The sequence below is a fragment of the Somniosus microcephalus genome, chromosome 18, assembly GCF_052327205.1.
Source record: "Somniosus microcephalus isolate GS21.2 chromosome 18, FLI_Smic_1.0, whole genome shotgun sequence".
Lineage (NCBI taxonomy): Eukaryota > Metazoa > Chordata > Chondrichthyes > Squaliformes > Somniosidae > Somniosus > Somniosus microcephalus.
This window is the reverse complement of record NC_141004.1, coordinates 49,096,464-49,123,211: the sequence shown is the minus strand read 5'-3', so window position 1 is coordinate 49,123,211 and position 26,748 is coordinate 49,096,464. Positions and strand designations below refer to the sequence as shown.

The 26,748-nt window shown below is 38.2% G+C and overlaps 1 protein-coding gene across 8 annotated transcripts in view; it reads right to left on the bottom strand.

Moving 5' to 3' along the window:
* Positions 1–1,558: 1,558 nt before the first annotated feature.
* Positions 1,559–26,748, bottom strand: part of LOC147105264 (neuron navigator 1-like) — a 632,986-nt gene continuing 607,796 nt past the window's right edge. For 7 of the 8 annotated variants that reach the window (XM_086011440.1, XM_086011441.1, XM_086011443.1 and 4 more), the window contains 2 exons: positions 26,462–26,659; positions 1,559–14,064 (listed from right to left, as the gene is read on the bottom strand). In XM_086011440.1, the coding sequence (XP_085867566.1) occupies positions 13,969–14,064; positions 26,462–26,659 (294 nt within the window). In that variant the 3' untranslated portion in view covers positions 1,559–13,968. The remainder of the gene's footprint in view (positions 14,065–26,461; positions 26,660–26,748) is intronic. The other variant, XR_015081721.1, reaches the window with a different exon arrangement.

The window sequence follows — 26,748 nt, the reverse complement described above, 5'->3', positions numbered from 1 at the left end:
AAATAGGAGCAGGAGTAGGCCATTCGGCCCTTCGAGCCTGCTTCGCCATTCAATGAGATCATAACTGATCTTCTGCCTCAACTCCATTCACCGGCCCTATCACCATATCCCTTAATGCCTTTACTAGTCAGAAATCTATTGACTTCTGTTTTGAATACACCCAATGACTGAGCCTGCACAGCCCTCTGGGGTAGAGAATTCCGAAGCTTCACCACCCTCTGCGTGAATAAATTTCTTCTCATCTCCGTCCTGAATGGCCTACCCTTTATCTTGAGGCTGTGGCCCCTGGTTCTAGACTCCCCAGCCAAGGGAAACATTCTCCCAGCATCCACCCTATCAAGCCCTGTAATAATTTTGTATGCTTCAATGAGATCCCCTCTCATTCTTCTGAATTCAAGAGAATACAGGCCTAGTTTACTCAATCTCTTCTCATACGACAGTCCCGCCATCCCAGGAATCAATCGTGTTGCACTCCCTCTATGGCAAGTATATCGTTCCTTAGGTAAGGAGACCAAAACTGTACACAGTACTCAAGGTGTGGTCTCACCAAGGCCCTATATAATTGGAGTACAACTTCTTTACTCCTGTACTCAAATCCTCTTGTAATGAAGGCCAGCATACCCTTTGCCTTCCTAATCGCTTGCTGCACTTGCACATTCACTTTCAGTGACTCATGTACAAGGACACCCAGGTCCCTTTGAGCATCTGCATTCCCCAATCTTTCACCATTGAGGAAATACTCTGCCTTTCTGTTTTTTCTACCAAAGTGGATAACTTCACATTTATCCACATTATATTCCATCTGCCATGTTCTCGCCCACTCACTCAGCCTGTCGAGATCCCCTTGAAGCCTCTTCACAACTGACACTGCCACCTAGCTTTGTATCATCAGCAAATTTGGAAATGTTACATTTAGTCCCCTCATCCAAATCATTGATATAGATTGTGAATAGCTGGGGCCCAAGCACCGATCCTTGCGGTACCCCACTAGTCACAGCCTGTCATCCTGTAAAAGACCCGTTTATCCCTACACTTTGTTTTCTGTCTGTTAACCAATTCTCAATCCATGCTAGTATATTACCCCCAATTCCATGTGCCCTAATTAATGTGCTTATTCCTCCATTTTGGGCTGAGGCTCGTGCTGTGGAGCTGGTGTACTAATTGTCCATAATGAGAAGAATTTTTGTGTGTGTTTATTTCACCTTTTACCTTGCTTTCATATATGTTGAATTTAGGCCTATTGGGTTTGTAGGAATGGTGCTTCAAGAGAGAGATGTCCGCAAGTTCATGCTTCCAGGTTTCTAGGAAAGAAAACAAGCCATGAGTAACTATGAAGTGTTAGTTGGCTGTTACTACTGCCTATCACTTACATTCCAAGTGCTGCAGATCAGCAAAGAGGCATGCAGCAATTTGTCTTTATACTAATTTGGGCCCCTCTACTGATTTCCTAATGAACCATACATTATGTCCATCTGCATTTTTACATTTGTCTTCATGATATAAAAAAAAACTTGAATGCAAATAGCCCAATTCAACTTCCATTTTGACATTGGAAAAATAACAGACAAATATGTAGCATCACTTTAATGGACAGAAAGTTAGACAGATGATAATTTTGTTGTCGAAGAAACATGCTTCAGGTTGGTATTAGGCCAAGAGCAAAGGCTACAGATAGCTTACTCTGGCACAAAGTACAGAATCCATTAGTTTCTTTGAAAGACTACAGACACTTTAAATGATTGCTGTCGCTGACATTGCCTATTTACATTGTATACATTATAATGTACAAAATATAAAGCGAGTTTACAAAGAACTGCTTTGCAAAACTTGTTCATAAAAAGTAACTGAAAACAGAGCACCTAGGCAAACATAATAACATGCTAACATGGGAGTCTATGACTTCACAGTTTAGTAAACATTTTAATGTTAATGCTTTTAAATTCTAGCAATCCAACTTTTTATGGCATATAAACAAGACCATTCAGCAATCTATATTGGCTGTGCTGCTCCACTTTCATTTGTTAGGGCATAAAAGGACACATGCAAGAATCATTGCATGATCTTGGACAGATGCATTTCATGATTAGAGAACACATATTTAATTCCAATTCAGTTTTTCAAATCATTAAAAATTTTAATGAGCACTTTAAAATTTGGAAGTACGTTCCACAAATATCTGTTGAACCATTATACACACTTTCAGTGTGTGGAAAATCTTTTACTTTAATCATTTTAACAGATAAAATCACACTTGAATTCTGAATTTTTTGCTGAACTTCAACATGTATGGGATGTAAAATTACAACTGAATTATTTAATGGTTAAATGTACAAATTAGGAAATAGCATCCTTTTTGTTTTGTCTACATAGGATTTCAAAACTATCAAAATATGAACACTTTTGTTGATATCTCCAGTCTTCTAAAATATTTCTAATTATTTTTGGATTTTAATACATAATTTTAAGGCTGAGGCAATACAGCAGGAGTTGCATAGAGTTTTGGATACTCATTTTGCTAATGTTTGTGCCATTACACCAAAGTCTATGTATGACATAAAAAGGATGTTATTAAAAACACTGCATCAATGATTGAATATACTTTCAATATCTGATGAAATTGGATAATGTCTGACACATACTTTGTTAGGCCTTTGAATTTTATAGCGAATATATTCAATCAGCAAGCGGTGTGAACATTTGATTATATTCAGACTTTAAATCATCCAATCAAAATTGCCATACCAGCTATCCAATTGAATACCATGAAACCAAAGGGAAATGACTCCACTGATTGGTTCATTCCTTAAACATTTGCTGAAAAGGTCCAAGGGTTTGTCACAGAGAAGCTTTATCAGCAATCTAATAAGACATGTTGCCAATTTTTTATGGAGCTGATTTTTAAAATGCCAATAGAAATTGTTGCACAGCCTCTTACAATAAATCATTGCTTCTGTTTAGCACATTAATCCACACACACTATTGGAAATAACCATCAGAAGCACATCACATAGGCTTGGTTGAAAGTGGTAGCCCAAACTCTATACTTACAGAAAAAACCTCTTCAAATATATCCTACAACTCCAAAAACATGACACAAGAGAAACCTGTAAAAAATTCTAAACTGTAAAAGGCAGTTTTCTTTTTAATTACTTAACCAGTAACTGTGCAAATACCCTGATAATAGACTCAGAGTAACTGTTCACCTCTACATTTGTATAAAGAACCATTTGGAATTATAAAAGTAACACAAGTGAAATTAAAGAGCTTAACTTCATTAATAACATTTCTAGTTACGTTGAATAACATTAAAAAAATTAAATAGCAAAATATTAAGATGCCATGACATATCATGCTTAACAGATAGTTACTGTTTATATGATTACGGCTTTCTTTAAATTTTTGCTCAATTGTACTCTTATACATAACCACAAAGGAACACCCGCTGGTCCACAACTGCTCACTTATAAATTATTTATAGTGCATCTACCAATTGCACTCTTTAAATATCACAGATACCTTCTGGTATTGGAAGATATCAATTAAGAAAAAAAATGAATTTACTTGCATGTAAAAAGGGGCCTTGATACACATCTCTATCAATTGCCATAGCCTTGTTTCAATGATTACCATTTACACAAGGTCATATGCGTTAAAAAGCATTTGAGAGAGAGGGAAATGATGTTTCTAAATACCGGAAATGCAAGTTATTCATTTACAATATTTTAGGGTAACTCTAGACCGTTGTTAATGAGTTTTTCCATACTGCATATTTACACAGTTGACCAGGACTAAACATTTAAGGTTTTTTTTGGTTGCTGCAGTGTATATTTACATGAAGAAACAAGCACCAAATACATGTTTATATAATTGAAAACTCTGGCACAATGGTGAACACTCTGCAATTTTGCTTTTTTTTTGCTTTTATAAGAAGTTTAAAGTTGCTCGGGCAACAAACATCATAAACTGGTGCAGATATGTTTCACGTTTGTAACTTTTGGAATACTATCAAAGTTTAATGATTTTAAATAAATTACTTTATTAGAGAATTTATGTTTGTATTCTGCAAGTTTATGCTTAAAAATGGTATCCTTTGTTGATGTAATATGACCAGAAAATGTAAAGGTATCGCCAGTAGATTCAACTATAGGAAACAAGAATTTTAAAGAAGAGAAGTATTTCCCATCTTCCAAATTTATGGCCTTATGTTGATTATTTGAGTTACAATATTTAGCCACCTTAGAACCACAGCTACTCATTGCTAAATAACTGCGAGTGGGATGTTTCACACTAGAGTATTTTGAAAGTAATAGATGAATTTCCTGTTGGTGACCAGTTCAAACAATGTATTTACTCTTAACTTAAAAGGTGCACAATGACACAAATAATGAAGGAGGGCAATCAATTCTATTATGTGGCATCTGAGAACATCACACAGTCCAAAAAACACAACATCAAATGCCTAAACACAAAATGATAAAAAGTTAGTGTGGGACTGGAGTCACTTGTAGGCCAGACCAGATAGGGAAGGCAGGTTTCCATCCTTGAAGGACATTAGAAAGTCAATTGGGTTTTTACAACAAAACTGCAGTATTCATGGTTGTTTTCTGGTACCAGTTCATAATTGACCAGATTTCTGGAAATTAACTTTAGCCATTTGCCATGGTGGGATATGAGCTCATGACTTCTGGGTTGCTAGTTTCCATAATCATTCTATAACCACTAGTCTACTGAATGCTGCAAATAATTATTACCGAGATAACAGAAATTTAGGCTGGGCTAATTTGATTACTAACGAAAAGATTTCCACAACTTTCTCATTTAACAGTGCTGAAATGTACAAGATTTTAAAACTCAAGAGAGAAATCCCCAAAAAACAGGATTGCATCTATTCCTGAAAGATTACTTTTGGTTGTTATCTATTAGATTGCTAGTTTGAGAATGGTGTACTTGGTTTACAGACTAATCAAGTTAGATTGACCATTGGGTACTGCAACATTAAAGACACAAATAGCATTTGTGTACAGTGCAGAACAGTCCAGTTCAGAACATGCCATGCTGGTATAACTTGGGGTGCTGTGTAACTAAGTATTCCAATTTGAGAGATTTCTTTTGTCTTGATCATCATGAATGTAACCCTTTCTCCCACCCACACATCAACGATCATATCTGTGCAAAAAGATTTTTATTTTTATAAAGTGAATTTTAGTCAACATTGGCACATGAATCCAGCACACCAAGATATTCTTTTTAAATTAATTAAATTGCAAAAACAAGGAGAAATAATCAGAACTCAAATCAAACACTGCAATCCAGAAAAAATCTGGAATAAGTGATAATAATCAAATCGCCACCATGTTTTCAATTTCCAATTGCTTGTTTTTCAGGTGAGAAACAGGCAGCCAACAGTTGAATGTCTCCCCATATGACTCCAAAGATTTAACCTTAAGCATCTGAAGTAAAATAAAAAGCTAGCATCCAATATTATTGAATTAAGGATTGTAAAATTTTGTTGTTCTTCATCTTTACAGCAGTCAGTGAGCTACAATGCTGTTGTTACTCAATGAATGTGACATATTCACACAGCTAGCCATGTAAAATTGACACCACATTCATAGTATAACACCATCAAATTTTAAATTAGATCTCCTATTCTGCTGCTAGCCGATTGCAAAGAAGCTGATGGGCATTCCCTAGATTCACTTTATGGCTGGACCAGAATGAGGTGGTGACACAACATCTTAGAAAATGATGAGCATCATAAGATGCATAGAAACCATTCCAACTACTTTCTGGTGTGAATCTGACCTATTGAGGGTACTGGATTTACAGCAGTGAGCGGATTTCATTGTGTTGAGCCAGGTTAAGTGAAGCGCGAAAATTTGATGCTCTGCCTCACATTTGTTTATGCTCGTCACTCTGAGTTTCGGAGCAAATGAGAGCAGTACAGCAAGAGACAGATATAATCTTGCATGCCTATGTGAAGTGGCACTATTTAAAAAGCCTCACTTGTACCAGTGCCTGTAGTAGACCTGCAGCATAAGATTTCAAGGTGTAATCTGATAACCTATGGTTCTGGCCAATCTTACCTGGTTGATAGCTCGAGAGATAAAAGAATACCAAAAAGAAAACCATCCTTTACTCTCAGTTAACTACTGTCATTTTTGATTCAATTTGGTGTTAGTTTGAGAAAACCTTTAGGTCATGCAACCTAAATGTTAAGGAATTACAGTTTCTGATGTCCCCCCTCACCCTCACTCCCAAACAATTTGTATTTGGTTTTGTAACTTTTCCCCTTCACCCTCCAAGACAAACTCTCTGCATCCAATAGGAGAGTCGGATGGTGCAGTTTGCTAAACAGTGCTGTGCCATGGTTGAATTACTGGCAGGTACACTTGAATGCTGCAGAAAGGACTCCATTCCTTTCCACCTCTTTCTGATGACAAGCTGTATACAACATGATGAACTTTCCTCTAGGGTGAAGCCTAAATGGGAATGACAACTGAGACTGGGATTTGAATTTTTAATTTGCCGCTAAGAGTTTAGTGATCTAGTACTGAACCTATTGGGACACCTAACAGATACAACTTTCATTTACCTTTTTTTAAAAAAATGATTCATGAAAATCAAAAAAAAATTATATATAAAAAAAATGGTTTGTTTTACCAATTTCAAAATTAAACTGGCAGAAGCCAACTAAATGAAGTAGTTGGATAATTTTTGACCTGGTGTCAAATCTCATTGGTTTTGGATATCTGTATAATATTAGAAAATGACATTCAATATTTATCAATGGTATTTTTGTTCTGACAAACACTAATGTAAATGTGGTGCTTATTTATATACACAGTACACTCAAAATGTGAACGTGTTCTTCATCTAATAGACTACTAGACCTGGCAGAGATTTTAGGCTAATAATTTAGTATACAGTACTTTATAATTGTCTTTAACCTTATTAACCTTAAATATTCAAATAGAAAGAATTGGAACAAGTGATTAACCATTGTAACCTTTAAGGCGTAGTTTCAGCACCATACAGTTAATTTAATTACAGAAAGGCTTGATAAGACATTGAAGGAAACCTTCAGGCTCTAAATAACATGTATTACATTCTAATGTTGGTTCTTTATAGCAATTTGTCCCATTCCACCTGTACAGTAAAACTAACTTAAGTAGATGTTTTCCACTCACCAAACACTTCCCAAAATGCCTGTTTGAAGTAAAATTGTTCACGTTGAAATCCTACTGCCAACTAAAAATGTGTCCTTTTTAACCATAAAATCCCAGCATTGTATCATGCTAGCACCCTGCTAGTGTTATTTTTGAGATGTGAGTGGGCCTGCACATTCCAGCCTGCCTGAAGCCGGCCCAAATTTTACAGGTCATGGAATGATATTTAGGACCAGCTAAGTTAAACAGTGCTAAAGCAATGAACAAAAATCGCACACAAATAAACCACACTGTTCTATGAATCCCATGCTCTACCTTTTTTTTTAGTGCCTGCCTCCCTGAGCTGCTGATGGGGGTAACTATATCTGTGAAGAACTACTTAATAGACCTCAGTTTGGCCTGGTTACTGAAATGACAGTACCAGGTTAAACTTCAATGTTTAATCTTTCATTTGGCTGAAGAATCAGCCTTTGGAACTGTTTTTCAGCTAATCCAGGGATGTAGGTCCCAGCTCCAGAAAGGACAGCAGGATTGTTGAGATACAGTAAAACAGACAACAAATGAAATAGGCTAAAATAAAAGTTAAAATAATAAATATCAGAGTGAATGTGGAAAAAAACAAGCTGAAAGGTCTATATTTTAGAAGTAGCTATTATATTAGTTAGTATAATTTCAATAGCATTATTACTGCAATATCTGAGGATTTTTCATCCTCATAATGTGGGAGCTGATTTTAAAGAGTTACAGCTTTGTAAAGAGTATATATTTTTCTTATCAGACAAGAATACAATAAACTAAACGTCCTGTGTTTTAATTTTTAACCTCTGGCAAAGTAGAGGATGGCCATATTACAAACTGCCTAATCACCAACAGAAACAAATTTGTGAATTTTTTTAGTTTTCTGGTAAATTAATTTTGTGCTGATCAAGGTGGAAAATATTTGTGCTGGTGAACTGAACACTCTTTCATTATGAGCATCAGTCGCAAGGATTACCAGGACAGGCATAGCACAACTTACAGGTTCCCTTTACACTTCCCCAAACAACCTCACTCCTTACTGCAGCTAGTGTGGACTTTTCCACTTCCCACGTTAGCCATCCTCGTGACTTCGCTGAGATTGCCAATTTAGAGGCAATCCATTCCGAATTATGAGCAGCTTCATGAGATGGGCCTTGTATAAAACAAAAATTCACTGTGACTATTTAAACTTATTCCCCGTCAGACTGGCATATAATACCTGGTAAAGAGAGGAAAGTTTTATTCCATTACTCTTGGTTAGATATGAATCCATGAAATGAAAGAACAATATGCTAACTCAGTTTTGTTCCTGACTGAAAAAAAGTCTGAATAAAATTAAAACAATTAATTAGTCATAGTGTGATATTTTTATTTGTCGATGTATTTAAACCAGTGTTCATCTCTGCTATTCATCACTATCTGTTCTCCAATGGCTCATATCATGTAAGTGGAAACCTCTACTTTGAAGCGTTATTACTACGTAAACACTGGAAAATAATTAATGGCAGGAATTAGAACCTGTTGAACATTCCAGTTATTAAATGTTTTGAGCTGAGTCACAGCCTGAGCCTGAAGCTTTCCTTTGAGTATGTACCATATACTTAGCCATCACAGCTTGCAGTACCTGTAAAGCAAATAATGGGAAACAGAATTATCTTAATGTGAGCACAATGATGAGCACTCTAATTGATAAAGGTGGTACACATTTCTTGAAACATCCATTTATCAGGACACACTGCAATCAACAATTTATCTTGAAAATTGCCAGCAGTTCAAATTAGGTTGTGCTACAACTTGTGCTTTTGGTCGAGGAACTCTTTAAGTACCATATTTCAGTGAATCAGACGAGCGCAATGTGACTTCTTCCAAAAAAGATCCACTTTCAATACAAAAAATCAGAAATTTGAAGGAAAAAAAGTCTTTCTTAAAGGATGAAATGTATTTTGCTGAATTGTCACATAATTCTAAATGGTATAGAAGGGGAAATCTTACTCATCATCACTCAGGATAGATTATAACTTGGTGTAAAAATGACCTTGCGGATCGGCTGCCTGTTAATATAAATGAAAACTGGGCAGTTTCAATAAATCTGCTCCTCAGTCATCATGATACCATGTTTTATGCATTATAACTGAATGCTAGAGATAATATGAAAACAGACATTCTACAATTTCTTGTTAGTGACATCATGAATAGAAATGATGGACAGGGGGCAGCATTTCCCTATTCATGATATCAGTATAACTACAAAATCTTTCACTGCAAAAGTTCTACACATAATGGAGCTGGAATTTTTTTTCCAAAAAGTGGGAAAATGCCTGTTTTTTTCTGTTAAAATTAGTGAACTACGAACACACATTCTTGAAATGTGAGATTTTTCAGAATGTAATTTCATTAGCTTTATGAAAAATATCAACCAATAACCACACAACTGTAGTAAATATTCTTTAATTTTTTTTAAAAAAAACAGCCAGCAACACCACTTAATCAGTAGAAATATTGAAAGGTTCATTCATCCAACTGTGGCGTGCATGATTGCAGTAGAAAATGACTGAATGTAAAGAAACTCCCCATTTACTCGAAAGGCAGTTCAGGTGCTCAGGCTCAGAGCAGCAGTCTCCACTTTCCTGCTGGAGAACGGGTGGAAGTGCAGCACAAGTAAAAATTATTTTTGACACTAGTAGTGTTTCTATATAGCAGCCTGATCAAACTACTTTGATGTACTGCAGTATTTTTGGAATTTTAAATTGTTTAAGTTGCATAATTTATTTTGCAATATAAAATTTCCGTTTGTATTTTATATAGTTACTGTACAATAACAACTCTCTCTCAATATAAGAACTGTCCCAAAATGCTTCACAATTAGGGGTTGGGATTATTAATGGTGAGTCAAGAGGGCAGAGATTAGGAGAAGTAGCCAAAAGCACCATGGCACAGTTGCAGATTCAAAGAAAAATTGCCAAAATTCCTGAAGCTTGACATAATACCCTTTGGAAAGTTCTAATTTGCTGTCATTGTAAATGGATGTTCTTTGTTAACTTTATTTTGCCTGCAGTAAACCAATGCTATTTATGCTTATGTTGCCATACTGTGGAGATTAGATTGGAAAATATTGACCATTTCAAAATTGTCAGGAATTTTGTGACTAGAAGATTAGGTGTGAAATGGAATGTTGCTTTCATAGGATATTAGAGGTTGTAACCTTTGTTTATATAGTTTCCATATATTCATGTAATAACTTCTGAATTTAGAATAGCATCAACTGTGGAATGAAACTACACTGCATATTTACCCGTTGAACATCTTGTGCAGTGGTCATCTTGATGATCAGCCTTTTCTTGCATTCTATAGTTTTGAATGGTAGAATATTTACAAAAATCAGGCACAACTCAATCAAGTAGAAATGCAGATGAATGAAATTTCACTTAATAGGTCATATGTTAATATATGAATTTACTGCAACTAAATAGCATTGTACTGTATATTGAATCACGATATTTAGTACTAAAACACTCTCACTACACCTTTTTTGGTGCACTGCAGTGTGCAGTACTTGGCTTTGCCTTGCCAGACTATTATTAGAATATAGGGAAAGGCATGATTTATTTGTTAGTGCAGATATCCAACTGATATAAAAATTAATTTAATCCTTTTGAAAAGAAGGGATTTCATAGTAGTCAGATTCACTTCTGAAAACATAATAGAAACAATGACAAGCTGAAGGAAAGTGGGTGTTGAATCTTTACTCTACAATAATATAATAAAAGTTATACGAGTGACAAAGAAATATTTAAATATCATTAAGTAATATGATGCCATCCACAAATACGATCAAGAACATGATTTTAAAAAGTACATTAATTGGGAAGTTATTGGTGTTTTAGTCACAAATCTATAGACTTTTGTATCAGTAACTGTTACAAAAAAATGTTTGTGTATAGGTAAATATATAAAATTAAGCAGATTTTAAATGTAATTGTAAAAGGGGTGGATTTACAATCTTATGCAAGTTCAGTAGAAGAGCTGCAGAAACCCTGATAAACAGTGTAAGTGGTGCCTACAATGTGTTGTACTGAAAAATTTAATTAGCTATATTCAGGGACTGAAAGCAAATTGAACCAGTGGAATGAGTGATGAGAATGAAATTGTTACGGTTGATGACTTGATTTAATGTGTAACTGGACAATCACAGTATACTGTGAGAAAAACCTGACACAAAAATGTATTTAAATGTTATGTCATTTAAAAAAAAAATAGTGCAGATCACAATTCACTGCAATTACTGTTGAGTTGCAAGGCAACAGCCAAGAACGGCCAGTGAAAAATGTATTTCCCTCAACATCCAGGGTAGCACTTACTTACCCTTCAGGAATTTCTGAATTAACATTTATCCAGTAGCTTTTCAAGTGGAACAGAATCTCCATCAATCTGTTAGCTGATGTAATCAACATGTTTTTATTTTGGTTTGTTTTTCTTCGGTTCCCTTAAACTATGGGCTATTCCCCATTTCTGGCCACCAGACTTGATCCAAGAGCTAGGCCTATGCCTAGAGTGATGTCTTAAAATGTTCAGTTTTGTTAAGCTCATTAATCTCAAGTCTGACCTTGAATAAAACATTCACTTTTCAATTTGACCGTCATTAATAATAACAAGCAAAAACTGCCTAATTAATAATTTTTTTTGCTAATTTTCATTAATCCATTTTTAGAGTAGGAATGATGAGACCAGAGTCAAACAGAAACAAAGAATGCATTAGCAAACATAAGAAATTCAGCCCCAGTTGTTCCGAAGGTGCCTCAAGTATCAATTTTAAAGCAAAATAAAGTAACAAAGGGCAAGCCAAAGAGACCAATAAGGATAAAGTTGTCTCCAGTTATAACAAAATTTAGGATTATATGACAATTCAGTGCAATATACTTTGTTTTTTTTTAAAGGGAAACACAACTTCTTGGAAGGGAAAAATACTTTCCCAGGAAAGACTGTTTTTCCTTTAAGAAAAATAACAGGAATCAAGAATAGCAACCCCCCCCCACCCACACATTTCTTCTCTGAGAGCAGTTATTCTCCTTGTTCAAATCCAGATACATCCTTTATTAAAAACCCACCAAGTTGGATCGCTTGGCTAGAAATGATTCCTCAGAAGTGAATCCAGTGTTCAAACACATTTCAATGGCTAACTATTGGCTAAAGCTCAAAGGCCAGCAGCGAAGTTTTAAGTTGCATTTGAACAGCCAAATGGACATTCAGGATGTTGATCCTCATTCTTCTTATTGGGACTCAGCTGAGGATCGATCCATCATTCTGGCTGGGAAACTCGACATGGTGACTGTGTATTTGGACCCAAACACATAAGAATATCTCCTCTTAGTATGGAAATATATTAATGTTTATTTTTAAATAGCCGTTTTGGAGTGGTACTTAATATAGAGAGCACTTTCCCTCCATTTAAGTAAATCTATGTGTTGAGGAAAAGTTACGCAGTTTTATAGCATAGGCTCGGAGTTATTATTTATGCTGCGTGTGTCTATAGGGTGCCTAATAGCAAGGCTTATATACTTCAGCAGAAAACAGAAAATATGGAATTTCTGCAACTATTTAAAAAAAGAATTACTAGTTTAAATTGTTATAATTGTAAAGAAGGAATACTGCGCTAAAGAAAACAAAACTTGGTATTTGCATTATGGGTAGCCTGTGGTACAACATGTGCCACACGATCATACGAAACTATTGCCTAGCCATTGAGATACAAGGCACCTTCTCAAAGACAGAAGGAAAGGAAAATTGGACTGCCCTTGTACATCTCCAAGCAGCTAGTCACAGATTGGTTTTAGCAGAGCTCTGGGAGCAGATGGTTTGCCCCCTTGGAACAGTATATAGTGCGAGGGATCATAAGGAGATCATTAACTTAAGTTGGGGTGTTGAAGAGGGGGAAAAAAATTAGTTCCTGGGGGTAACAATTTTGTTTCCATAATATACATTCACCCCTCCCCTACCCATCCATTACAAAGCGAAATGTAATAAACCACACTTTGATTGAAAAACATGCTTTTTGAAGAAGTGCAAAAGGAAAAGAGTACTTAAAGGGTTCCTGTTATAAATGTTACCACCTTAAGCCTAAAGCCAAATGAATGTCCTAATTTCAGAAACCATTTCACTTCTAAATTCAGGAACAAAAATGTTCCAATTACAAAGTGCACCTATTTAGCACTTGGAAAAAAAACAAATTCCTGTTTTAGTGGTTTCACCATGATTCACATTTTAGCTGTGCTTTTGTGCACACAAGCTGTGTGGACTAATGAGGTTTTGAGCACTATAAACTGCAGAGATTGGTGGAGAGGTCCTCCAGTCAGCACCAGTGTGACATCTGAGATGACAGCAGTAGTGGAACAGCGATGGCTCCTATAATTGTTTGAGTTGTAGATTAGGAGTTAACCTTAATAAAGCTCACTAAAATCTTATTTGTTTCTGCTTAAATGATTGCCATGCACTTTTGAAGATTGAATTATAAAGTACAAATACAGCATTAACGGTCCATATAGTTAGATGGGTTTTTTTTCCTTCCAGGTGGCTAGGTAATATGATTTACAATAAATGATCACAGATAACTTACATATGATTTTGGGCCTTAAACCTACAATTTTACCCATCAATTAATTTAGCCCCCTACCTAACTACATCTATTACAGAATATACTTCTGTTTCAGGACTACAATATCCAAAGTGTAGTTGTGACATGATTAAAAACAAGATGGCTCCCATATTCCTTGGTGTGTTTTTTCTTTCAAAGTGTTGATTGCAAAGACGATTCGAGGATGTTGTCTCCTTCACAACTTTGGGTGTAATTGGCTGCCTCCTGGAGCCTCAGTAGCATAGTCATCTGCAAATATATAAAAGGAAGAAAAATTTAGGATTGAACTACAATGCATTTGGCTGGTTTTAACCAAACTCACATAACAATTTGCCAGTATTAGCTAGTGTATTTTGATTTGTTAGAAACAGCATGTAAGGAGTTAACACTTAAAGCATTTTTCAACAGAAAAGTCCTCAGCCCAGACAATTTGGCAGGAGAGAGCTCTACCAGGTACTAGTCTCTGGGACAAAGACAATGGAAATGTTAACTGTTTAATAGACCCAGTTCTGTCACATTCATCATAAACATCTTTATTGGTTCAATGCCTGAGTTTTGGTAACAGTGCATGTTCGCTCCTTTTGTTGGAAAGAGGTGAATCATGTGGTAGTATGAGTTACATTCCAGTAGCCAGTGTAGAGAGCGAGGGTTCTTTGCTACAATGCCTTGGTCTCACTATTGCTTTCCCAGATATAAAAGAGGTATCAGTTTGCAGGGGATATGAAGTCTTCTTACAGTAGTAGTTGATGTCACTGAACCAGAGATAATGTCTAGCGTGAAAACCCAAAAATGTGACCAGTATCAACAACATATAGGCCAAGAGTTTCCGCTTTGGATGCGACTGGCAATCTGGGAGCAAATTGCACTCAAAACTGGGCTAGTTTTCAGAAGGGATTTTTTGCTCAAGTTTCTGCTCAAATTCATTTGCATATCACCGAATGTAAAATCTTCCAGGAACCGGAGCAGTCAGGCGGCATTTTAGAACATAATTAAAAAAAAACTTTTATTGCATTAAAGAATATTCCTTGATATATTTAAGTCTGGTAACCTTTACTAATACAGCTGAAAATGGGTTTTTCACAAAAAATAAGCATTTTCAATCAAAGTGTCTAGTCCACCACCTGTGAGTAACACTTTTTAAATAACTGAAAATGACTTTAAAAAAGCTATACAGTACCATTTATTGGTTACATTGCTGTACAGTCGTCAGTTTCTTGGTAAATTTAATATATATATATTTAAAAGCTTTTAAAACATGTCTATTAATGTCCTTGTGCCCCAAAAAAGCTTAATTTTAGGCGCCTCCTCGAAGACCCGCAAACGGGCGCAATTAGCAGAAACATGCAATGGTGATTAATTCAATCGGGGGGGGGGCGGCCAGTTTTGTTGGCGGGGACTGTTTCCATCATGATCTTTTTTAAACTTGCGCAAAAGGTCGCAGAAACTCGATTTGGGCTGGACGTAATTTGCACTCAATATTCCACAATCTTTTGCACCGGTTTGGCCAATTTCAGGCAAAAAGCTAACAGAAACTCCTGCCCATATATAGTTTAATGGTTTAAGGGACTGTATTCAAACAAATAAAACGGTGAAACAATACCAACGTGATTTAGAGGGTCAAGTGTCACTAAAACAAGTTGTGTAGAAATGGAAAAGAATTATGAAGCAGTGACAAAAATAACACGGGGTGGGGGGGGCAGAGAAGATAACATTTCAAATGCTGATGAATGGAGAATGGTATGTATTAAACAGCCAGAACACACTCAACTTCAGTCACCCCGATTCTTCAATTTAAAGTCCAAAATGATAAGAATTTAAACAAATTACTACTAAGCTCTTTTTAAATTAAAACAATATTGGTTATAATGGTCAACACATAACCAGAGTCTACAAGAAAAGAAAAGAAAAGCAACAAAAATAATCTATTCCTGCAACTTAGTTAGGATGACCTTTAGAAGAGGAACTGTTATAGATTCATTTCAAATTATTGGAGGCTCTGAACATTGCCACTTGCTTTGAACTTCACCAGCTTTTCACCGCTAATAAGAGTGCAGATGTTTAAACCCTGCAGCAGCTTAATGATACACAGCTGTCCAGCCAGCTCTCCGTGTAAATCAACTGTACAATACTGCACGAAACAATCACACATTGAGCAACACCAAGCTTTGTCTCATCAGGCAGCCAAAGCTGCAATTGATTACAGAGTCAGGATGCTTCCTCCGTTAATTTAACAACTTGCAATTTAGTGACCACCACCTGCTACAAAGGCAATTTAAAGTCCAGGCACAGAGAGATAATGGTTTTAAGGTCAAATATAAACTTTCTACATTATATTGTGAGCTAAGTTTATTAAATGCACAAATATCACTATATTATGATGTTGCTAAGGAATAAACTGCAGGGACTTTCTATATATATTACAAATAAACATATTGGACTCTTTTAAAAAAGGCTGTGTTTGGGGTCTATACAAAATGTGTGTTCTAGTGAATTTGCATTTAATATTATATACAACCCATAGTAATCTCCTGTATTATCCTGTAAAGAAACAAGGCCCGGTCTAATCATACGGTATACAAATGTCTGTTACTGTCCACTATGACAACTCATGTTCCCCAGGCAATGCACAGAAATATTAAATTACACATGTAAAAAGAAATCAATGTATTTCTATCGATTATTCAGAGGACATACTCTGGAGTGAAATATTGGGACTGGGGCTGATAAATCACTTGAGCTTTGGTCTGATCATTTACGTTATCCGAGTATCATAAGGTGTTTAGGTATCATAACACACTGCACTTTGTGCTATACCATACATAGAGTCATGTTATTTCCCAGGAAAGCGCTGCATCAAGTAAATGGAAAACTTGGTCAATGACTCGTCCTAAAAAAAAAACTGTATTCAAAAATGAATGGGAAAGGAATTCCAAAAATATAATTTCACCTCAAGGTTGGTGTACAAAAAAACCTCAAGTTTCATCTTGAGGTTTCTGATATCCTCTGAATCCCAAATCTCCAGTCACTGGTTATTCTCTAGTACTTTAAATAAAGAACCCAGGATCCTGAATTTCCATGGGCTCTTTCCATCTCTGGCAGCAGATTGGTGGTATCCCCCCCCCCAGAGAAATCAGATAAATGGCCGTTTTTAGCTGTTTACATTGTTGCTGCAGGGGATCTGTCGCTCTCCTGTCAGGGAATTGATGCAGAAATTCCAGAAATAAGTCTGTTCTTTCCTCTCTGTTCTATTTAAGCTCGGGCTGCCTACTTAATCAATAAATGGGGATAAAAGTTCTGCTCACCCATTACAGGATGCAGACCTCAATGATTTGAGAGGATTTTCTTTTTGAAAGCATGGTTTAAGCAGACCTTGCGTCATCATGAGACCTGTTTTGGGCTGGAGAGGGATGTCTGTAATGTACTAGAATGAATCGAGCAATTTTCAAAATGACAGTGGTTTTTCTTTTACAGGAAGGGTACATTGCAGTATAGAATCATAGAATGATACAGCACAGAAGGAGGCCATTTGACCCATCATGCTTGAGCCGGCTCTTTAAAAGAGCTCCAATTAGTTCCATTCCCCTGCTCTTTCCCCAGAGTCCTGCAAATTTTTCCTCAAGTGCCCTCTAGTTATTTTGCCAGTTACCTTAAATCTGTGTCCTCTGGTCACTGACCCTTCTGCCATTGGAAACATTTTCTCATTTACTCTATCAAAACCCTTCATGATTTAAACACCTCTATTAAATCTTCCATTGTGAAGGAATGAGCCATACCTATTCAGAAAAATACACCATCCTATGAACAGAATTCTGACTTTATTAAAACATGACAAACTGGGTTTAAAAATCTAAAAGCCTCAACGACACAAAGCTGTAAACAGAATACAGGCTTTTGAGATAAGATAAGTTGTTAACACAAAGCTATAAACACCATACAGGCTTTTGAGATAAGAATCAGTTGTTGACACTGAAACAATAGCCCTATTGAAGCAGAGGGTTAGAGCTTCCAGAAAGTCTGAGCTTTGGAAAGAACACAATGAAATATACCGAGTTAAATTGTTTTAAACCAACACTTTGTACACAGGCACATGAAAGAGCACAATGGTATAATGTTAAGGTGTCATAAATCAACACTTCGGGAAACAGAAACACAGAACATTAAAGAAACATATGGCTTCATAAATACGACATCAAATGAAACAAGGAGACATGAAGTCTGTAATACAACCAACTGAGGTAGCTAGGAAGACAATCATGTACTTGGTTGAAGTGTTTTTAATTTACATGTTGTAAAAGATACAAACAGAAGACTTTGTAAACATGACATCAATAGATGCACCAAGCAATCACATTGTTTTTGTGTTGAACTTGGAACACATAGGAGACATGAAGTCTGCTTACAACCAGCTAAGGTGACTTAAGAATTGAATAGAAGACCTTCATAAAAATGGCATCAAATAGAATCACTGCTGTCACATTGTTTTTATGATAAGTTTTGAACACCTACACAGCAGACAGAGTTCTGCAAGCTACCAGCTGAACTGACTGCAAGAATAGCAGGGGTCAACAGAAAGATGACTAGAGATAATTAGCAGACATCAGCAGAAAACTTCAAAAGATATACCACTGAAAAAAGGGTATAAAACATAGAACTTTCAAATAGGAAGACAGAATTCACTGGAAGGGGCAAAGCGATTCTCAGCTTCAGAGACAGGCTCTGAAAGCCTACAACCCTTTGAGTCTCGGGTAATCAAAGGTATTTTGATTTTGGTGGATATCCTGGAATAAGACGTAGAAATGTAAAAATATAACGAAGTTAAGATTTGAGAATAAGGATCTCTGAGAATAAGAATTGTAAGCTATTTGTATTTTGAACTGTTAAAGTTGTAATTGAAACACCAGCTGTAATTACATGTCGGTTCTTTAATAAATCTATATATTTTTAGAATTGTCTCACATAGTACTTCTGTATCAAACTCATGAACTCAATCTCTGTACACTCTTTGGTGAGGAGTTGCAGACTTCTGGGGGAGTTTTCCGGACCCTCATAATATCCGGAAGGTTATAGTCTAGTTAAACTTGTTACCGTCCTCCAGATAGCACTTTTAATATCTTCAGGTCGTTCCTTTCCTTTAGGGAGAGATAGTCTGGACCTTTAGACCCAATTAAGCATCTTATAGGATTCGGATATCTCTAACTTTAGTTGAAGGTGAACGTCTGGGGAATACGCCTGATCCGGGGTAGCCCGAAAATGGCTAGGACTAGTAATTATCACTTCACCATTAACCTTCTCTGCTCTAAGGAGAACAACCCCAGCTTCTCTAGTCTCTCAAAGTAATTGAAATCCTGCATCCCTGGTATCATTCTAGTAAATCTCCTCAGTACCCTCTCTAAGGCTTCTTAAAGTGTGGTGCCAGATTTGGACACAAACCACCAGCTGGGGCCTAACCAGTGATTTATAAAGGTTTAGTATAACTTTCTTTTGTACTCTATGCATCCATTTATAAAGCCAAGAACACTGTATGCTTTTTTAATAGGCTTTTCAACTTGTCCTGCCACCTTCAGAGATTTGTGTACGTACACCCCCAGGTTTCTCTGTTCCTGTAACCCCATTAAAATCATATCATTTATTTTATATTGCCTCTTATTCTTCCTACCAAAATGCATCACTTCACACTTCTGTGTTAAATTGCATCTGCAATGTGTCTGTCCATTTCATCAGTCTGTTGCTATACTCCTCACTGTTTACTACATTTCTGAAGTTCATGTCATCTGCAAACTTTGAAATTATGCCCTGTATACCCAAGTCCAGGCCATTAACATATCAAAAAGAGCAGTGGTCCTAATACCAACCCCTGGGGGACACCACTGTATACTTCCCTCCAGTCTGAAAACAACTGTTCACCACTACCTCTGCTTTCTGTCTCTTAGCCAATTCCATATCCATGATGCCACTGCCCCTTTAAGCCCATGGGCTTCAATTTTGCTAACAAGTCTATTTTGTGGTACTTTATCAAATACCTTTTGAAAGTCCATATACACAACATCAAACACTACCTTCATCAACCCTCTCTGTTACTTCATCAAAGAACTCATTCAAGTTAGTCAAACATGATTTTCTTTTAACAAATCTGTTCTGGCTGTCATTTATTAACCCTTATTTTTCCAAGCACCAATTAATTTTGTCTCAGATTATTATCTCAAAGTTTCCCCACCACTGACATTAGGCTGACTGGCTTGTAGAGGCCAGGTTTATCCCTCTCCCCTTTTTTGAACAGGGGTATAACATTTGCAATTCTCCAGTCCAGGAGGATTCGAAGATTGTGGCCAGAACCTCTACTATTTCCACCCTTATGTCCCTCAGCAACCTGGGATGCATCCCATTTAGACCGGATAACTTTTCTACTTTGAGCACTGCCAACCTTTTTATTTTTTATCCTATCCCATTTCTCTACTACTTCCTATTTTACTGTGACATTGGCAGCATCCTCTTCTTTATGAAAACAGATGTAAAGTACTCATTTAGTACCTCAGCCATGCCCTCTGCCTCTACAAGAAGATATCCATTTTTGTCCCTAATCGACCCCAACCTTCCTTTGACTACTCTTTTACTATTTATACGTTTATAGAAGTCTTTTGGGTTCCGTTATGTTACCCGATAATCTATTCTCATACACACTGCCCATGAATTTAATGGAGGAGGCGTGACAGCTGGTTTCCTGGTTCCGGTCCCGCTCCCAGCTGCATCCGCTCTGCAGACGTGATTTTCCCTTGATTGGCCTTGTGCGGGCTTACCGGCCAATTAACTGGGAGCGGGTCTGATGATGTAATTTGATGACACGTCATCAGCCGGTTTCCTTAAAGGGACCATGTCCACGTGGAGTTTGACAGTTGTTCTGGATACCAATTTACCTTGCACCTCCACCCAACCCTCTCTATCTACTTTATCACTTCCCCATCTCACTAGCCACCCCTCACGCTCACCCTCATCCTACTGCAAGCATACCAACTACCAACACACAAGGGAAGGCACTTGAGAGGTTTAGCCAATGTCCATGTGAAGTTTCTGGTAAGGTGTTGTCATACAGTGAAATCTCTTTTTCAAAAAATGCCCCTTATTGGACAGATCTGAGTGTACCTTGAGAAGTGTCTTACTGAGATCCAGTGACTGTTCAGTCATAACTCTCCCCCGCCACCCCCACCGCTATAGTGATGAGTGTGCATGGAATGGCTTGGACATTAAAGGGATGCTTCACGGTGCTGGTGTGGGATGGTGTCCACCTGGTGCATCATGTAGCAGCCAGGGTTTACAGTGTCAAGTGAAGAAAATTTGGCCATGGTGATGCCATCGCTGCTCTCCCAGCCAGCAATTTTGCCAGGGGCTGATGCTGTGTCCAGTGCAGCATCAGGTGATGGCAGAGAAGGTTGGTGATGAGGTTGATGATGTTGGTGTTGGGGCTGATCATGGAAGGATTTACAGGGCCAAGGTCTGATTGTTTCATTGGCTCCTATGTTGTTGGAATAGATGGCAGCTGCATGTGAGATGACAGAAGCGATCTGTCAATGGTGAGAGAGGTTGTTCCAATGAGGTGGCACTGGACATACAGTTGGATCTAAAAACTTGTAAGCTAAAGAAATCTCTATATGCATTAAAAATGCAATAACCAACATTTTCTGTGCTCTGAATCTCACCATCTACAACATGGCATCCTTTACACCACTTCTGCAGCTGTCAGCTTTTCACAAACATCAGAGCATACTCAAAACACGCCAGGTTGAGGTTTCCTACCCGCTGTGAATCTTTGCTATTTTGACAGCGGACCCGCATACAAACCTGCCCCCTCAGCCTCTCTTTGCCCCTCTTATTTTCTTTTTCAGTTCTCCTCTGTACTTTGTATTCAGCTTGGTTCTCCACTGTATTATGAGCTTGACATTTACCATAAGCTCCTTTTTCTGTTTAATTTTAATCTCTATGGGGGAGAAATTCGATTTTGCCCCATTTGGGGCGCAATTATCGGCCGGGTGCAAAGTTTAGCGCCTGGCGCTAATTATCGCCTCTGACTGCAAACTTGGCTTCTATCGCCCCTGGAGGTGATTGGAGCGCTAAATCAGGTGCTACACACTTCTCAAGGCGCTAATGTCGAGGAGCGAGGCATTACCGAAGCTCATGTAATGTCAGTCAGCAATGGAACACAGACACACTGGCGCCGGCCAGTTATTAAAGGGGAGGGTTGATCTTGCTCTCCATCCATTCCCTGCTCATTGCTTGAATCTCGACCTGGTGAGACCTGTACATCAATTCTGCTGGAAAGAACAATGGAAAGACCAAGGGAAAGAGCTCAGAGTGCAGCTCCCATAGTCTCTTCTAAATCGATGCAAAGAAGGTCAAATCAAAATAAACTTGCAAAGTGCTGCTCAGTACCCAAAACTCCTTCACAGCATTGAAACTCTGCAGAAGTCTCTTCTCTCTCTCTCTCAGAATGCGTGGTGCAAAAATGTCGCCGACAAAAAAAGGCAGGAAGCGGCCGCCTTTAAATAGCGCTCCCCCAGTCTCTTCCCGACTGCAAAACGTTCCCCTCAACCTGTCGTTGCTAGCGGCAGGTAGAAAGGCAGGGGGCGCCACTCAATATCTGGTCCGCTACAAGCTCGACTGACATCACGATCTGCGGGTGCAGGAGATCATGGCGGTAGTGTTTAGCGCCGCCGCAAAATGTCTGGTCAATTTCACGAGCGGCACAAATATCGCCACGCCCGGGCGCTAGTTGTTTTGCGCCCCATTAGGGCGCTAACGGGAGGTGCAAAACAACCAAATTTTCCCCCCTATATCTTTAGTCATCCAGGGAGCTCTAGCTTTAGCTGCTCTTCCTTTTCCCCTCCTGGAAATATGTCTAGTCTGTACCTGAACAATCTCCCCTTTGAAAGCTTCCAATTGCTCAGTTATTATTTTACCAGCCAATCTTTGATTCCAATCCACTTGGGCCAGATTGCCTTTCAACTCACTGAAATTAACCCTCCTCCAGTCAAGTATTTTTCACATTTGATTGCTCCTTGTCCTTTTCCATAACTACTCTAAACCTAATTATATTGTGATCATTATTTCCCAAATGCTTCCTCACTGAAACATGATCCACTTGCTCCAACTCATTCCCCAGGACCAGATCCAGCACTGCTTTCTTCCTCGTTGAGCTGGAAACACATTGATCAAGAAAGTTCCTTGTACGTACTTCAGGAATTCCTCCCCGTTTGCCCTTTACACTGCTATTTTCCCAGTCAATATTAGGATAATTGAAGTCCCCAATTATCACCACTCTACAGTTCTTGCATCTTTCTGTAATTTGCCTGCAGATTTGCTCCTCTAGCTCCTTCCCAATATTTGGTGGCCTATTGTATACACCCAGTTGCACAATAGCTCCTCTATTGTTCCTTAATTCTAACCAAATAGATTCTGTCTTTGAACCCTTAACTACATCATCCCTTTCCAATGCTGTAACAGTATATTTGACCAGTACTGCCACCCTCCCCCCTTTTCTCCTCTCCTATCTTCCCTGAATACCTTGTAGCCAGGAATATTAAGTTCCCAATCCTTCCCCTTTTTGAGCCTGATCTCGGTTATTGCCACTGTATCATAATCCCATGTGGCAATTTGTGCCTGCAGCTCACAACCTTATTTACCACACTCTGGGCATTTACGCACATGCACTCTAAACCCATCCTAGTCTGCCTCGCAATTCCCCATGTCTGATCCCTTCTGGTTCTGAACTACTCTTTAGTCTAATGCGGTTTGTCTCTCCCAGTCTTCTATGCACCTTGCTTCTCCCCTCTAATGCTTCATGCTGGTGCTCCTCCCCCTGCCAAATTAGTTTAAGTTATATTTTAAGTAAAAACAAATATCAACACTTCTACATCAAATTTAACAGTTCCCTTTCTGCTACAAAATTAATTAGGAACTGATACTCTCTTCCTTATGTTCATTTGACGCTATATTTGACCTTTATTATAATATACATGATGAAGAAATAAGCAAATTTATTAACACACACACATGCAGGATTTTTCCTATGAATATAATGTCATTGGAACCGTTTCCAGGTTTTGTGTTAGCTTTATTCAATATACTGTACTGGGATGATGATCTATTTAACTAACAAAAACTATCTATCACTATGATCATTTGAGAGTAGATTTTACTGGCTTCAACAGGGCTCCAATGTGAAGCATCCTAAACATTCAGGCCTCTTGTCATCAATATTTAGTGCAGCATATGTTGTGGGAAGATGCAATTCATTGCACTTTTGCTGAAAATCATGCAAGTCTGTCAAAAATTCAGAAATTGAATATTGAAGGACACTAATATTATACAAGTGATGGTTCTACGTGGGTTTTAAGTCATGTGGTCCTTTCCTGAAATTTCAAGTAGCTGCTGAGTTTGGATAAAGGGCAGAGACCCAATTTTCAGCACAATGTCGCTGTAACGGAAGCAGAGCTATCAGAGCGTGAAGTTGGAGGACACATAATACTTCTGAATGAATGAACCTCTGTGCCTTACTTCAAAGTTACAAATCAAAGTGAGTGAAACACATTATTCAGCCTGAACTAAAGAGGGAGTTTAGTTTTCTGTTGCGGTATTGTGTCTACTTAGTTGAACACTAAAAATCGTTAGATACTTCTCAACAATATTATTTATATGTAAGTTGAGATATTTGATAGATACAACTACACTTGATCTTTTGGATTTAGGGACACATTGACTTTCGCTCAGGAGGTGATAGAATATATAAATAAAATACAGAAAAAACGGAGGTAAAGTCAATGTTAGGATAGATTTTACATTATTTAAGGATGGAGTAGACTTGCTGGGCTGATTGAATGAGACACTGGTTCCTAACTTTTCTCATTCCATAACTCCTTTTGTTCTTAGTGTCACTGATCACAATCAAGCAAACTGCACTGTATTCTTGTTCTTGGATACAACAGCTTCTTCTCTTGCATTCATCACAAGCATTTCTGCTTCCTTCTTCAAAATACAGTGACTGATTTTTCTCCTCACTCTGCCTTGCCTTAAGCTGCTGAGTCACTAGCAGTCCTCCAGTACTTGGCTCAAGCAACCATTCTTTCTGTTAAATCTTGGAGAGTGAATGTTGGTAGGCTATTTGCCTAAGAGATCATCATCATAGCAAAACTAATACTGATATATATACACAAACACATGCACAATTAAAGAACCTGAATGTTCCCAAATCCTTTCTTTTAAATATTTAATTTAACATTTGAATAATAGGAACACATTTAATGTAACAAAGCCTCTGCATATTAAGTTGTCTGAAAATAGTGTAAATATAGGTAGTAAAGTTAGAGTCTGAGTAGATTTCAACTATTCTGACACATGGTGGGGGGATTTTAACTACCAGCAGGTTTCTGGTAGGAAATCACTGGCTTTAGTTTGCTTCCTACCTGTCTGTGGCAGTAACAGGCCATGCCAATTTTAATGCTGGGCCTCACTAACATGCAGCCGAACTACTTCCCACCTGGAACAGGCAGAAAGTGGGCAGGAAATGGCTGCCGGTCGCTGAAAATGAGGTAACCCTTGGCCGCCAATCAGCACGCGGGTAAGTGCAGGGAAGGAGGTTTTGGGGGGTTTGTGGTAGGGTGGGGGGGGGGGGGGCGGGAACCCAAGGTTGGGGATGTCTCTGGCCTTCATCTGGTGGGAAAGCTGTGGCAACTTCCCTGCTCATGCCGTAGTTAAAATCGCTGTCAGGGCCTGATGGCGTTGTCGGACGCTGACTAGCATATGTGAATTGGAGCCCCGCCAGCTTTGGGTGGCCTGCTTAGAGGTCTGTCCAGGAGCGTCTGTTAAAATCGGAAATGGCGAGATCCGGGCAACTTTCCAGCAGATAAGTAACCCAGGCTATTTTAACTGCCTACCAGGTGTGTAAGGTAAAAATCCCTCTAAATTGTCAGTCTGGCTCAGTTGATAGCATTCTTCCCTCCGAGTTGGCCTGAACACACAGTCATGGCTGATGCTTCAGTGCAGTCGTTGGAGAGTGCTGCATTGTTGAAGGTGCTGCCTTTCACATAAGATATTACACTGAGCCCCAATCTATCTGGCGGTTGCAGGCGGATCTTAAAGATTTCCTGGCACTATTTAAAGAATCACAGAATCACAGAAACCTCACAGTACAGATAGAGGCCATTTCGGCCCATCGAGCCTGCACCGACACATTTCCCACCCGATCCCTGTAACCCCTACACCAACACATATCCCACCCTATCCCCGTAACCCCACGTATTTAATCCCCCTATCACTAAGGGTCAATTTTTATCATAGCCAATCAACCTAACCTGCACATCTTTGGACTGTGGGAGGAAACCGGAGCACCCGGAGAAAACCCACGCAAACACGGGGAGAATGTGCAAACTCCACACAGACAGTCCCCCGAGGCCGGAAGAAGAGCAGGAGTTTCCCCAATGTCCCAGCCAACATTCCTCTCCCAACCCATTCCTACTTTTGTTAATTTAGCAAAAAAGAGTAGACATGGGTAAAAAGTGTTATATTAACATTTAACGCTCATGCCTAGATTTTCTCTAAGGTTAGGTGAAGCTCAGAATTTCACCGCCACTAAATAATAACGCAATGTTGCTATACTTACAAGTGGGTCTGATTCAAGTGAAGTAGGTGCAGTCTCTTTGATCTTTCTTTTGTCTGCGGGAGGAGCTGTAACTTGTGATCCTGTACTTGGAGGAGGCAAATGGAAGATCTTGGAGCGGTCTTGTGAAGCAGTTGACCAAGGTAGAGTATCCTGTACCCACTTAGCAGGGTCTTCCCACACAGCTTTTCTTCCATATGTCTAAGACAAAATAGGAAATATTACAGATTGTAATAAACGTAGCCACCCAGTTGAATAGTTCTAAATTTTTTGTCTACAAACACACATGA